Source organism: Heloderma suspectum, chromosome 14 (assembly GCF_057233095.1).
Source record: "Heloderma suspectum isolate Gila_16-S chromosome 14, 16-S_ref, whole genome shotgun sequence".
In the NCBI taxonomy this organism is placed as follows: Eukaryota; Metazoa; Chordata; class Lepidosauria; order Squamata; family Helodermatidae; genus Heloderma; species Heloderma suspectum.
In genome coordinates this window covers 22379461-22394933 of record NC_139471.1, presented here as the reverse complement: position 1 = coordinate 22394933, position 15473 = coordinate 22379461, and the positions used below count along the sequence as shown (strand labels likewise).

At 46.3% G+C, this 15473-nt stretch overlaps 1 protein-coding gene across 5 annotated transcripts in view; it reads right to left on the bottom strand.

The window, feature by feature from the left end:
* The window catches only part of STRBP (spermatid perinuclear RNA binding protein), a 117825-nt gene that overhangs the window by 64839 nt on the left and 37513 nt on the right, over window positions 1–15473 (bottom strand). For 3 of the 5 annotated variants that reach the window (XM_084820833.1, XM_084820835.1, XM_084820838.1), the window contains exon 2: window positions 134–315. In XM_084820833.1, coding sequence (XP_084676959.1) covers window positions 134–136 — 3 coding nt within the window. In that variant the 5' untranslated portion in view covers window positions 137–315. Of the gene's footprint in view, window positions 1–133; window positions 316–8699; window positions 8852–15473 lie in introns of those variants that run through there. The other 2 variants (XM_084820837.1, XM_084820834.1) reach the window with 2 other exon arrangements.

Sequence of the window (15473 nt, the reverse complement as noted above, 5' to 3'; positions counted from 1 at the left end):
AGTGCTGGATCACAGCCTCTTCCCCTCCCATACTGGCTGTTTTAGCAACTTTGCTACCAGGCCAGAAAAGGGAGAGCATTTACCAGGGCCTTGTTTCCATGCATTCATTCCATGACCAGCATTTGGAACCTACCATGGCTGGATAGGGTGAATTTCAGCTCCGGTGCCTGTCCCCTTTCTCCTTCTCCCTCCTCCTGGGTGTCTTTGCTAGGCACTGTTTCGTCTGCCAGAACCTCCTCATAAGCCTCTCCGTCTCTTGACGGCTCAGGAGGTCACGCAGGTGTGATGCTCCAGGAGTCAAACTCTGCAATACACCTGCAAGGCACGGGGGGGGGGGGGGCATTTCAGAAGTAGAAAACATAAGCTGAGAGAAATTGGAAACCATCTGAAGTGTGTAGTTTCCATGAGATGGGGGTGTGAGGCAGGCAGATGACAAAAGCCACACTATCTTCTGTGGAAAAGCAGAAGCCTTGACAGAAGGGGTTGATAAGTGGCGGCCCCAGGCCAAAAATGGCCACTCTGAACAATCCTCAGCATTGCCCTCCCATCAGCTGGCAGTGTGTTGGTTTTCCAGAAAATTTCAAATCTGAACGTTTTTCAGAAAAAACCCACTGCCCTAACTTGATGGATGGAGATTTGATTTGGCATGTTTGGCTTCTATTTAGTAAACAAAAGGTTTAAAATTATTTCATGTTAATTTTATGTGCTGTAGAAACATCCAAACAGTTTTCCAATAGCTGAACTGAAATATTTGATTGCGGGAGGCAGATCAATTAAAGTGGTTTCAGCCGCACTTAGTGTGGTTTAAAAGTTATATTCAAACAAGTTCAAAGCTTTATTTGGAAATTATTTTTAGTGGAATACTTGAAAATATATTGTAAATATGGCAACTCAGAGCATACAGTTCCTTTATATTATTTAGATTTTAAGACGCAAAAAGGCCCTGGAAAATGTAAGCATACTAATTTTAGCATGCCTGACATGCTGCTCACATAAAAACCAAGTACTTCTTAGAAGTCACCTGAAAAAATGTTAATTAATTTAATTTCTAGATTTGTTTGGCATGGTTTCCAATCCAGTCACCCAAGTAGAGTTGGATTGTATTCATTCATTACATTACTATTGGGTTTATGAAACAATGACCTCAAGAATCATTACAGTTGCTGCAGAAAAATATAGTAGTCGAAAATTGTCCACCCCACATCGCTGCCTAGAAGAATGTGGAGAAAAACCATAGAAATTGCTGGCAGGCCATTTCAGAGCTTGGAGTCTTGCCCTATCACCCCCCCCCCCCAAACACACACACCCTTCAGAAAGAAAACATCTTAGAACCACCCCTGTGAAATAGGTCACTGTTATTCCCATTTCACAGACAGAAAAACCAATACACTAACATCTGGTGCAAGATTTGGCCCCTTGAGAGTTTCAGCTTCTGTTAAAAACACCACCACCAGCAGCACTACCCAAAGTGAATTCCAAATCACCCGAGGCTGTCATTGTTAAAGTGGAAGAGGCCTGGGGATACAAGGCAGATGCAAGAGGAAGCTCAGAAAGCAGAAGAGACATTGGAACAGAGCTTGCTTGCAAAAATTGATTCCCTCCAGAACTCCCCACACACACAACCTCAGTCTCTATGGCAGCCTTCCCCAACCCAGTGCAGTCCACATATGTTGGACTACAAGCCCCATCATCCTTGGGGATGACAGGAGTTGTAGTTCAAAACTTCTGGAGAGTACCTTTCCCTCTCTCTCCCAACACGCACTACCAACACACCCCACAACATTTCCTAAATTATTTAAATACTTGAATTTTAAAAGAAGGAGTTAAACCACCTCACTCAGCCTGTGCACCCTTAAATCCCTGCTTGAGAATTTACTCTTACTCCAGACGAAAGAAGCTGGGGTTGCGCGTGGATCGGGGAGGTAACCCTTAAGGAAACAGAGACTTATTTCAGTAAGGATAGGGCAAAATTAAACAGTGACAGACAAAGGAAGTGAAAAACACATCCTACTCCAATGGTGAGCAGACGTCAGGCTTGTAGGATTTACTTCTTTTGTTTTTTACTAGGAATGGAATACTACCAGCTGGACTTAGATGCGAAACAGCAGTTCAGGGGGGTAGACATAGTAAGACTTAAAGAACAGAGTGCCTCTGAGCACATCCTCAACCCAAGAGTTAGTTTACAGCACCAGAACGGAGCTCACAGTCCTTCCACACAAAAATCCATTCCCCCCCCCGCCCCCCCAAACCCCTTTCTTCAGCAGCCAGCTTTGGCTAGATCTTCTGCACTGTTGCTGTTAATTAATTTATTCTTTATTTAAAATTATTTTTAGGCTGCCTTTAAAGGGGTAGAACCCTCTCAAGGTGTACAAAACTAAAAGAATACAAAAGCACTGAATACAAATAGGCAATAAATATACAATAAAATACTATAAACACACTATAAAAACAAATGACACCAATGAAAGCTGCAGCCCAGAGATTAGGAAAAGGCCAGCAAAAACAGGCGGGACTTCAGAGACTTCCTGAAGACCTGCAGAGAAGAGGCCTGACAAACCCTTGATGGAAGCTGATTTCAGAAGTGCAGGGCCAACCCTGAAAAGGCCCCCTTCCTTGCGGTCACCAGTCTAATTGCCCTTGGTGGCAGACAAGTGAGAAGGGCCTCTGTTGATGACCTCAAGGCGCAGGCAGGCTGGCACGGGAGAAGGTGGTCCTTCAAGTAACTTCGACTCATACCATTTACGCCTTTAAAAGTTAAAACCTGCACTTTAAATTAAGCTCAGAAACGCACTGGCAACCAATATAGCTGGTGCAGTATGGATGTCAGATGAACAGACTGCCCAGTCCCCTCCAATATCTGGGTGGCTGCATTCTGCACCAGCTGAAGTTTCCGAACGGTCTTTAGAATCATAGAATAGGAGGTTGGAAGGGGCCTACAAGACCAACACGTCCAACCCCCTGCTCAATGCAGGAATCCAAGTCAAAGCATCCCTGACAGATGGCTGTCCAGCCTCGTCTTGAACGCCTCCAGTGTGGGAGAGCCCACCACCTGCCTAGGTAATTGCTTCCATTGTCGTATTGCTCTAACAGTCAGGAGGTTTTTCCTGATGTTCAGCCGGAATCTGGCTTCCTGTCACTTGAGCCCATTATTCCGTGCCCTGCGCTCTGGGATAATCAAGAAGAGATCCTGGCCTTCCTCTCTGTGACAACCTTTCAACGACTTGAAGAGCGCTATCCTATCTCCCCTCAGTCCTCTCTTCTCAAGGCTAAACATGCCCAGTTCCTTCAGTCTCTCCTCATAGGGCTTTTTTTCCAGTCCCCTGATCATCTTGGTTGCCCTCCTCTGAACCCTGACCAGCTTGTCTGCCTCCTTCTTAAAGTGTGGTGCCCAGAACTGGACACAGTACTCCAGATGAGGCCTAACCAGTGCTGAGTAGAGGGGAACTAGTACTTCCCAGGATTTGGAAGCTATGCTTCTATGAATGCAACCCAAAACGCATTTGCCTTTTTTGCAGCCACATCCCATTGTTGGCTCATATTCAGCTTGTGATCGACAACAGTTCCAAGATCCTTCTCACTTGTAGTGTTGTTGAGCCATGTATCCCCCATCTCGTAACTGTGCATTTGGTTTCTTTTTCCTAGGTGCAGAACTTGGCATTTATCCCTATTAAATTTCACTCTGTTGTTTTCTGCCCAGCGCTCCAGTCTATCCAGATCACTTTGAATTTTGTTTCTGTCTTCCAAAGCCCAATTTTGTGTCATCTGCAAATTTGATCAGCATTTCTTGCACCTCCTCCTCCAACTCATTAATAAAAATGTTAAAGAGCACTGGGCCCAGGACTGAGCCCTGCAGTAACCCACTCGTTACCTCTTCCCAGTTTGAGAAGATCCGATTCATAACTGCTCCTTGAGTCCGATTCTGTTGCCAACTGTGGAGCCACCGGATCCAGTCATCTGGCACGTCACCCATCCTCCATGATTGCTCAAAGATTGATTGATTATTGATTGATTGATTGCTTGTTTGCATTTATATCCTGCCTTTTTTCCTCTAGCAAGGAACCCAAGGCGGCTTACATGATCCTCCATAATAGACAGTGGTTCTGAGAGTTCTTCTGCCAGTTCCTTTATTACTCAAGGGTGCAGTTCATTTGGCCCTGGAGATTTGAAGTACTTATTCAAAGTCATTAAGTGTTCCTTGACCATATGCCTATCGATCTCAAGCTGCAATCCTGCCCCTTCAGCCTGTACTTCACCTTGGCCAGGGGGATCATAGACCCTCTTTTGGGAGAAGACTGAGCCAAAGTAGGAATTGAGCACCTCTGCCTTTTCTTTGTCATCTGTTATCATTTTGCCATCCTTATTTAATAGCTGAACCACCATTTATTTCCTGTCTTTTACTACGTACGTGGCTGAAGAAAGCTTTTTTGTTGCTTTTAGCACCCCTCACTAACCTCAGCTCATTCTCAGCTTCAGCCTTCCTGACGCCATCCCTGCAATTCTGTGCTACCTGCCTGTACTCTTCCTTTGTTGCTTGGCCTTCTCTCCACTTCTTATATGTGTCCTTTTGTGTTTTCAGGTCATCTCTAAGCTTTTTGTGAAGTCACATTAGCTTGTTCTGTTGTCTTCCACCTTTTTTTCTTGTTGGAATTGTTGGCCGTCCCTCATAGATCCCATTACAGTAGTCCAGCCTAGTAGTTAAAACACTTGAGGATCAGAAAACCTTGCCGATCTGTTGCAAATTACCCAAAGACATACCAGTACATCCTATTCTACCTTCCAACTATCCCTATCTACTCAACGCCAGCCTTGTATTTAACAACTTTTCTGGTCGCCATATGTGACCACGAGTTCCATACAGGCGAGTGAACAGGCAGGTGGGGGGGGACAGATGTTTCCATCACTCCTTCACCAGTCCACTTGATTTCTGTGCCAGCCCTTCCTCTGCAACCCCTGTTATATGTCCCACCACCTAGAGAGGTTAGTGGGTACTCAAGGCAGGGCCTTTTTAATAGTAGCACCCCAATTGTGAAACTCCCTTCTGAGGAAGGCAGGAGTGGCTCCTTCCTTGTTCTGCTTTAGACAGGCAGTAAAGACTGTCCTGTTCTATCAGAGAGTTTAAGAGAGCAGACTTTTGCTGCTCTTTTAAATTTAATCCTGCTTGCAAGTTTTATTGTATAGTTTTGTTTCTTAGATTTTATGTGAAATTTTACTGTTTTTATTGCATATTGCACCTGCTTAGCAGACTGTGATCCTATAAATGAAATAAATAAACAAAATAAATCAGTGTGAAAACCAAATAGGCAAGCAGAGGAGGTACAGAACACTTGAAAGAAGGCAAAAATATTATTTACTAGCCTGGTAAGAGGCTGCAGTCTATATTTCCATTCTGGTTCCAGAGGTAAGGGCATCCCTCCCTCTGCAGCCACCATGGAAATGCAGGGGTATTACCTTCTTAACATGCTAGTAACATTTTTCTTTTTTGCAGGCTAGTAACTTTGTGGGATTATTTACAAGCCTGCTAGGCTCTGCAGGGCTCCCATGTAGCATCCCGTTGTTTTGCAGGAAATATCTGCTGAAGGAAAGGGTACCCCTGAAAGACAGCTACACCACCTCAATCATCTCCCATGAGCATTTATCTTACGTCCCAAAAAGAGAGAATAATCTGTTGGGATGTTGTCTATCAAGCCATTCCCCTCCCTTGTTGAGACTTTAAAACTTCTGTTTGGCAACAATGCCGGGTCAGGAGGAGTGACTTGAAAAGAGGCAATATGCTCTTGGCGGCTGGGACACAATGGTAATAATTAAACCCTTGTCTTCCAGAGAGAGCGCGTGTGTGTCAGTCTGACATTCCAGGAGAGCACACAGAGGATTCCACCAGGCGCATCTTCCAATTAAAGGGGAACACAAAAGACAGACGTACACCAAACGAGATAGATTTGGCGAGCAAGCAGGAGTAATTGCTATTTGCAGACGCAAACTTCGCAACCACAATTAAGCACTTTTGGGAGACAGCATAAGAATTACATGGGGGCAAAAAAAGAAAAGGGGGTGAACTTGAGGATAGAAAAGGGGCATGTGAGGAAGGTTAGAAATGTGGTACCCAATTGGCAGATTTTAAAAAGAAAAAGAGACAGGACAAAAGGTATGAGGAGAAAAACAAAAAGGGCCCTCATTTGGTTCCACTCTCCCCAACATTTTCAGGGCGTTCATTTAGCATGTGAATACCATCTCAGTGTCCTGCTTGAGCTTGGTCTGAACCTGAGCAAAGCTAAAGTTAAATATGGATGAGAATGCCAAGGGACAAGTGTGATCTCAGGAATAAGATGAAGCTGGTAGCAAGGAATCAGAAACAAGGGCAGCTGGATAACACAAAGACTGGGTTCACACAACGTGACAAGCCATACTCAAGAACGAGTATAAGTTGAGTGTGGGTTGTCTTTGAGCCATGGGTTGTGTTGTGTGAACCCAACTATGGTTTGTTAACTATGAACAACCCATGAAAAGAACCCATTTTTTGTTGGGTTGTGAGTTGTTCGCGGTTAACAAGCCATGGTTTGTTGGCGCAGCTGGGTTAACACAACACAACAACCCACGGTTCAACAACAACCCACAGTTCAAACCATACTCAACCTTGAATATGAGTTGTCGTATTGTGTGAACCCAGCCAGAATGTAGAACTTTCCCCAACCTGGTGCCCTCCAGATGAGTTGGACTACAAAACTCCCAGCATCCGCCAGTCAGCCATGCTGGCTGGGGGTTGCTGGGAATTGTACTCCAACACATCTGGAGGGCACCAGGTTGGGGAAGGCTGGTGTAGAACCTATTCCAGCAGTGGATAGACCAAATCTGAAAGCTTACGCAGCCTGGTCTTCAGGGCCACACCCAGACCTAGTTGCAAACAGGCCAGTCCTCCAGGCGTCCTGCTCCTGAGAAGTCTCCCTACTCCTGAGGAAACCACCTACTTCTGAGGAGCCCTCTTGGTCCTAAGAAGTCAGATTTCTTTGGGCCTTCAGGCATGCACTTTGCCGATGGGAGGCTGCCCGTGTTTGCGCCTTTTGTCACAGACACCCTCTAGGGCTGGTTGGTCACTCAGCCTCCTCCAACTCCACAGGCGAGATACATTCACCAGGAACCCCGTCTACGGGTGTCTCAAGGACCACCATTGCCTAAGAGCCTGGTGTAGCCTCTTGGAGGTTTCATGGGGTCTTCAGCCTCAGAACCTTCACCAGAGGGAGACTTCCTCGGCTGGGCCTAGGTCAGGCATAACACTCGCCAACCACAGGGCCCTCCTAGACCCTTTCCCGGCATAATAGGGACCTCTTCACAAGCATATTGCCAAAGAATAACGGTCAGGGAGTGGGGTAGAAGAGAGAGGGGAGCAGGGCCACTCCACCCCCTGTCCTGCTGAAAACCACCCTCATGAAGGCTCTTCCTCCCTCAACTGTCACCACCACCAGCCATTTCAGCAGGCTGTACTGAAGGAGATGAGGATGGGATGCAGGGCCATTCCACCAGCCCTGCTGAAAGATTATTTTCCTGTTCCCTCCTCATTCCTTCTTCCTTGTGGGTGATGTCTTTTTAGATTGTAAGCCAGCTGCAGGCAGGGGCTGTCTTGTTTTACTGGTTGTATGTAAGCCACTCCAGAATCCCTTTGGCTGGATAAAAATACTATAAATAAACAAATATAACCGTATACCCATGTTTCTATACTCTAGCTCCGGTAGGGATGAAGCACAATCAAGCCCTTCCTCAACCTGGTGACTTCGGGAGGTGCTGGATTGCAACTCTCATCAGTTGCAAATACTTCCATCTATTGGGACATACAATTAGCATGGGAGTACTTTTTTAAAAAAATTGTTTACCAAACAAACATGCTAAATCAAATCACGCTTTATTTAGGGCATCAGAAAATTTTCCAGTTCAAAATTTTCTGGAAAACCCACAGCACTCACTGAAGTGTTTGCTATGTTGTCACATCATACCACAATGCAATAAAAAGCCTCCCGCCCTCCAAAGCATTCACAGCACAATTACAGTGTAGTGAAAACAACAGGAAATCAATGGACCAGCCAACGAGCAATACTTGACCTGTGGATTAATTGCACAACCCTATACACAAGTACAGAAGCTTCTATATTCTAGGGCAGACATTCCCAATCTGGTGCCGTCCAAATGTGTTGGGACTACAGCTCCCAACATGCCCCAGCCAGCATAATTGGAAATTGTAATCCAACACATCCAGAGGGTATGAGGCTGGGGAAGGCTGTTCTAGGGAAACAGAATTATACCAGAGACAGGTTGTAAAGCTCTCCACTTAAGTTCAAACCCAACTCTATTTTGTTTAGGCTGGGAACTCAAAACAGGCAGATTCTCAAAGCAGCCATGTATAACTCCGCTCCCTGCATCCTTCAAGCAATTGTAGCATCAAGCCCTTTGTCTTCCTCCTTGGCCCTGTTCCTGCTCTCTGGCTTCCCTCCACGCAGAACCAAACAAAATGTTTTTATTACTGTCCTGGTTTTCAATCTCCCCCCATCACGCACCAAATAGCACCAGCCCTGAAGCTTGCTGTCTGCCACTCCTTGGTGGCCATACGCCAAAGAGAGACATAGGGAGATGGATGGATGAGCCGATTCTAGGCATCTTGCTAAATCTTACAGTAAATGGACACACCTGCGTACCACGGTAGGATCAAAACATACCTCCATCGAGGATTCCGGTGTACCAAGCTCTGGTGGCCCCTTTGGAAAACTCAGAGGAGTTTCTAAGCATTCACAGTCACAACATGGATTATCGGACCTTTGCCACGCTGACAAAACTATACTCTGCAACTGATCGCTAATTTTGGAGAGGCAGCAACAATGCGGCTTTTAAGAACCTCTGTGCCTCGCTAGCAAGGAGGACGAGTTTGACAGGTATCATTGCTAAAGCTTGTTTGACCGGCCTTTCCTCCCAACAGAGAGCAGCAAACAAGAAGGTCTTAGGGCAGGGACTGTGCATTTGAACAAAGCTCAAGAAATCATCTTTGGATTAGAGGCAGCTGAAGAATCTTTCAATTTCCCCCCCAAATGCTTCTCTGGAGCAGGAAATCTGCATTCTTTGCGACTCTTATGTGAAAATATTTAATAGAAACCACTGCCCAGGATTGCTTTAAGAAACATTAAGCTGCAGAAATAGGTGCCTGGGCACATGCAAAATTAAGAATGGGAACAGGAAGTGCTGTGCTCAGATTCACAGGGAGGAGCTCAGTGGTAAGACACATGGTATATGCATATCAGGCACCAAGTCTGAGTTAGGCAACCAGAGTTATCGGATTTTATTTAGTGAAGGACAGAAACACTACTCCATGTGAGACTCTGGAAAGCTACTGCAAAGCAAGGAGGACGTTACTGGCCTAGATTTATTTATTATTTCATTTATATCCCACCCTTTTTCCTCTTGCAAGGAGCCCAAGATGAAATACATGATCGTCCTCTCCATTTTATCTTCACATCAACCCTGTGAGGTAATTTAGGCAGCGAGTCAGTGACTGGCCCAAAGTCAACCAGTGAGCTTCAAGGCTTAGTGGGGACTAGAACCCACATCTTCCAAGCCCCAGCCCAACACTAACCACCACACCACACTGGCTCTTATTCCCATGATTTGGCACTGTATTCAGGAAGCATTTTATATCCCTATCTGGCTCCAATAATGATTAAAAGACATGCCAAGTCAACATCAGGGCGACTCCACACAATTTTCCACGTGATTCTCATCCCATAAAAGCTATAATTTCTCACACCTCCGTCACCTGAGCCTCTCCTTAGGTGAGGTGTTACCTAGCTAGACTCACTTCAGCGGATGTAGGCAGCCAATAAAGACTCCAAAGGCTTTGTTATTTAATTTGGCTTCCCAGTCTGAGAACTCATCGTTGGGGGGTGGCGATACAGACTTCTGCTGCTTCTGTTTGGAACGAGACCACCTGCCTTTCTGCGACCACACTCGCACTCCCCCTTTGGGCCCATGGTTTCTGTCTTTGATCCCAGACCCGTCTTTGTCCTAAACCCATTTCTTGCTTCTGAGAGGGAAATGGAGTCAGCAGCAAAGAGGGGGAGAATATCCATGTGTTCTTTGTTCACATTTATTTTGGTTAACATGCTTAGGGTAGCACAGGAGCATGGAAACTCAGGTCCAAGAGCCAAATTCAGCCCGATTGGGACCCACAGACGGCCATGCCCCCATCTCCCCAGCCACCAATAGCTTGGTGGTTTCTTGGCTTTTGTGAAGTGTTTTCCCCATTCTAAAGTTGAAATGCCTCTCTTAAGGCTCAGTTTACTGGCGGGAAGAGCTTTACACTACAATATGCTGGTATCTGGGGGAGAGGTCTGGCCCCACACCTTTTCAGCCCTGCCCACCACTGGAATGTAGCCCCTGAGAGCTTCTACAAAACTGAATTTGAGCCTCGGGGTGAAAGAGGTTCCACGCCCCTGTGATAGGGTATGCCCCCCCCACACGCACACACAAAGATCCTGTTTTTCTAAGGTGAGATTAGTTGAGCCTCTTTTACAGAAGCTCAGACTCACAGCAGGGAAGGCATCCAAAGTGAGCAGCCAGCCATTTCCATTCAGGAGCGATCTCCAGTTGTGCCACCACTGAGAAAAGAAGCAACCCAGAGGGACCTGGAGATTAGCCAGCAATTCCCACTGTGAGGACGTTCCAGGCCAGATGGCTCCTATCTCGGCAACTTTGAATGCGATGGATCAAAGGACCTCCAACCAACACCCCAGGGTAATGCAGAAGCTATCCGCCTCCAGGTTAGGTCTGACGCACATAAAAAGAAAGTGGGACACACCAATCCTGGCGTTTTCAAGTACACTGTAGAAAAAGAATGTTTAAAAACTGGGCACTTCTAATTGAGCGTTGCGTTTCATTCTTGCGCCACATGCCCTGAAAAGCGGGTGTCCTTTCTTTCTTTCTTTCTTTACAGGTAGACTTTCTCACCACACAGGCACACAGCTAAAAATTAGAAAGCGCATCGTGTTCCTTCTGCAGTATAATTTTAATTCCTGGCCTCTGTCCAAGGTTCTCTCCCGCAGCATCCATCACAGTGGGAAACTGTGTATCTGGGTCACAGGAGAAGAGGAGCTGCACTGCCATTATAACTGAACTCTTCTTTGGGTATGCTCAGGCAGAGACCAGAACAAGGTCTGCAGAACTGACCAAGGGAGAGACACTTTGCCCGCAAAATACTTTGGGAGGGCAAACACACTTTAAACAAAAAACGTAATAAAATACGTAATAAAATACACAGTACAGGCGCTAGTAACCTCAAGACTGGGTTACTGCAGTAAGCTCTGTGTGGGGCTGCCCTTAAGGCTGCTCCAGAAGCTGGAGCAAGTGCAGAACACAGCAGCTCGGCTGCTGTCGGGAGCTGCCCCTTTCCAGCATGTATCTCCTTTGCTGAGGGAACTGCGCTGGCTGCCTCTTCGCTACTGGGCCAGTTTTAAGCTTTTAATACTAGCGTACAAAGCCCTGAACAACTTGGGACCAGGATACCTGATAGCGTGCCCTTGCCGTTACCAACCTGCCTGGTCACTGAGGTCATCCGAGGGCTTGCTCCTAGTGGTTCCACCTGGACCCATGGCCCGACTGGAGTCCACCCAGACCCTTCGGTGGTGGCCCCCTTTCTTTGGAACTCCCTGCCTCTGGAGGTCAGGCAGGCATGAACACTGGTGTTGTTTCCGCCGCCTCCTGAAAACAGCACTGTTCCAGGAGGCATTCCTTAAATGACCAGTTGCGGTTTATATGGGCATTGTGGTTTTTTTAAAGGTATAATTTTTATGCAGTGTTTTAAACTTTTATTCTTTTACTGTTTTATCTTTTATGTTCACTGCTTTGAAACCTGTGCTAGATGTGGGGTAATCTACAAATATGGTCAATAAATAAATAAAATTAAGCTACTATAACACAGGTGGGGAATTTCAGGTGCAGGGGCCAAAGAGGGTCCCCAAATGCCCCCCTTTTCAGCCAACCACCAAGAGTTTGGTTGTTTCCCAGATACTGTTTTCCCCCCCATTCTAAAAGGTCGAACTGGCAGTAAGAACTTTAAGCTGCAACATGCTGATATTTTTGGCCCTGCCGCTTTTACCTTTGGCTCTGCCCACCATTGGAATGTGGCCCCCCGAGAGCTTCTCCAAAATGGAATTTGGCCCTTGGCTGAAAGAGGTTTCCCACCCCAGATATAAGCTACTGCTGTATCAAGGGCTCGGACCAATGAACCATGTTCCCAACTTCATAGTGGCTGTCCAGGTTCTCAGGCAGAATGAGCCATTTCCAGATCTGCTCCTGAACATCCTTTACGCAGTGATGCCAGTCACATCTTCACCCCGGAGCTACTGCCCACCTCACAGTGCTGAGGAGACTTTGCGGGAAGGTTTCTAAATGGGGATTTTAAACAATCTAACTGGCGTTAACAAGCAGAAGGGTGCAAATTGCAAACACCTAGGAAGAGCCTTCCCCAACCTGGTGCCCTCCAGGTGTTTTTGACTTGAACTCCCATCAGCCCCAGCCACCATGGCCAATGGTCAGGAATACTGAGAGTCGCAGTCCAAAACACCTGGAGGGCACCAGATTGGGGAAGGCTGACCTATATGTTTGACGCTGAGATGTAGGCATTTGAATTATTCCCCTACCCTGCCCCAGTCCAGCTCTGAGTTGTGTTCAGATCCTGTTCTTTTAACAACCTGGATCCAAAGAGTAATTTTAGGCATACCCAAGCACAGAGCACAGGGATTCCCAATCTTTTTGGGCCAGTAGGCACATTTGGAATTTTGAGTGGGTGTTGTGGGTGATCTCAGAAAATGGCTACCCAGGGCGGGGGTGTGCCCATTCATAAATTCATAAAGTGGCTGCCATGGTGGGCATGGTCATTCACAAAGCACCCATTTCCCAGAAGGCAAACTGGCAAGAGTAAAAGAAAAGTAACTTGCCAAAGAACCTAAACACAAGGCAGAGATGGGGGTCTGATCTCCAAAATACTCTTTGGAAGCCAAATAAAGCTCTTTGGAATTCAAATAAAGATGGTGCACCTCACTTTGATGCATCACAGCCTTCCAACTGAAAAAACAAATTAAAAACCTTAAGAAATAAAATAAAAATCAGGAGGGGCAAGGAGGCTAGTGAGCACCAAGAGACGTGTCTGTGAGCACATGGTATATCCAGTGGTGCTTTTGACTCCCCGTCCCAAGACTTTTTTTCTCTGCTATTGCATGTCACAGGCTACTTTTGAAATTTCCCTCAGTTTTAAAAAGGGCTTGCCATGTGACATGGGGAGGGACTGTAGAACAGGGGCAAAACACACATTTTGCATGCAGAAAGTCCCAGGTTCAATCCCTGGAATCTCCAGTTAAAAAGAGGCATGCACCAGTTGGTGGGAAAGACCCTTCTCTTTGCCGGGGACCGCGGAAAGCCACTGCTGCCAGTCAGCGCAGACAACGCCAGGAGAGATGGGCAAGATACACCATCCTGATTTAAGGCATCTTCCTGCCTTGCAAAGCCCAGGTGTGCTGACCCAATTAGGTGGTCCTCTGGATCTTTATGGCAATTCTAAAGTTCACTTTTGTGCCCTGTTTTCTTAAAACAAATGCTGCCATCTACCCCAAATGCAGAGGAAAAAAACGGTCCTTTCAACTTCTTGCACCATCCAAACCGCCAAAGCTCCCTGAAGGAATGGCAGCTGCAGAGCTAAGACAGATGCAGCCTGATGAAGCTCCCAGCACCCTAACTTAAGTCCCAGTTTTTAAAAAATCAGACATACCTCACTGGTCCCATTTCCAGAGGGAAGCCTTATAAGCCAAGCACACCTCTTCTAGGATCCATCCTAGGCAATACTTCCCTTCTGCAAACTCGGAAGAGCCTCACTCTGCTTTGCATTATTCCCAACACTCCATTGTACCTAAATGTGGGATCATGATTCTTGTCCTCAATTGTAGCAAATTGAGAAAGTCTACAGGAGGGTCTCTCAGATGCCGACGCAAGAGGGATAGCCAAAATTGCAAAGCTGATGGATTCCTGCCACTCAACTGCATTTTTCCTATCTTAGCAACACTTGCACAATTCTATCTGGAGATTAAAATAGAGTGTCAGCCGAAACGGCTCAAGAGCACCCCTAAAACAGTCTGGCCTCCCAGAATACCTCTAATGTATGCAAATGTAGGACAGACTTTTAAGGGGAGGGGTTGTAGCTGTGTGACAGAGCCCCTGCTTTGTATGCAGAAGGTCCCAGGTTTGATCCCCAACATCTCCAGGTAGGGCTGGAAAAACTGCTACCTGAAACCTCGGAGAGCCGCTGCTGCCAGTCAGTGTCAACAATACTGGGTTAGATGGACCAAGGGTCTGGCTCAGTATAAGGCAGCTGCCTATGTTCTTACATCCCTAAAAAGGAATCGCTGCAAAGGACTATATGGCCAAATACACACATCCTGCAAATCTTCTGTGGAACCAGAACAATCCAGTGGGGTACATTCAGTCCGAGATGTCAGAGAGCAGAATCCCTGACTGGCTAAACCATGGGAATTCCATTTCCCCTAAACACAACTTGAAAGCAGCCAAGGAAGGAGAGATGGGCGATTTTCAACAAGGCAGGAGAGGAGAGTAGTTTATTCTTTAAAATGTGGGTAAAACTTTTGGATTCTACTCCATTATTCAGGGCTAGTCAATTTTAAACCTATCAATTTCACTTAATGCAACCAAATGGTCAAGTTGCTACCAGGAGAACCAGCATCGCACATTATATATTTTGCCTTCATTGCTACAGGCCACAGCTAAGGTGGCTGAAAAATAAATCTGAAAATAGAAAGAACAGTAAGAAAGTGAGTCAGCTAAAGGCACACCTTGTACCCTTCCAAAACAATGAGCAACCTTGCTCCTGTGCGCTCTTAAAATAGTAATTTCTCAATTATCAAACAATCAGAAACTCTGACAGGCCTAAAGGATGGTACACCCAGAGATCTAGCCCAGTCTTTCCCAATCTAGTGCCCTCTAGATGTGTTAGACTGCAACTCCCATTGGCCATGTTGGCTGGGAATGATGGGGATTGCAGCCTAACACAGTTGGGGAAGGTTGGGCTAGCCTATCAGGGACAACTACTCGGTCAAAGGTCACCCTGAGCCACCGTGGGAAGATGTGACTTGTCATGCATACATATGTGTGTATGCCAGTTGAAGACAGAAGCCCCAACCACACAGGATGAGAGAGCTGTGCCAACATTTAAGTGACAAGCTGATAAAGAATCTGATGAGCAGCAGCATTTATCCAAGGACAGGATGATGGGGGGAAAGCTTAAAGGTGTTTCCAGGTGGACAATTTGGCAGGACTGAATCAGTGCATCCAACCCCATCAGTTCTACAAAGCTCTGTGCTGGCTTCCACCAGTTCTCGCAATGGACTGGATGCTTGCAGAATCTTTCTGCACTGCCCAGGGTTTCTGATTTGGCACAA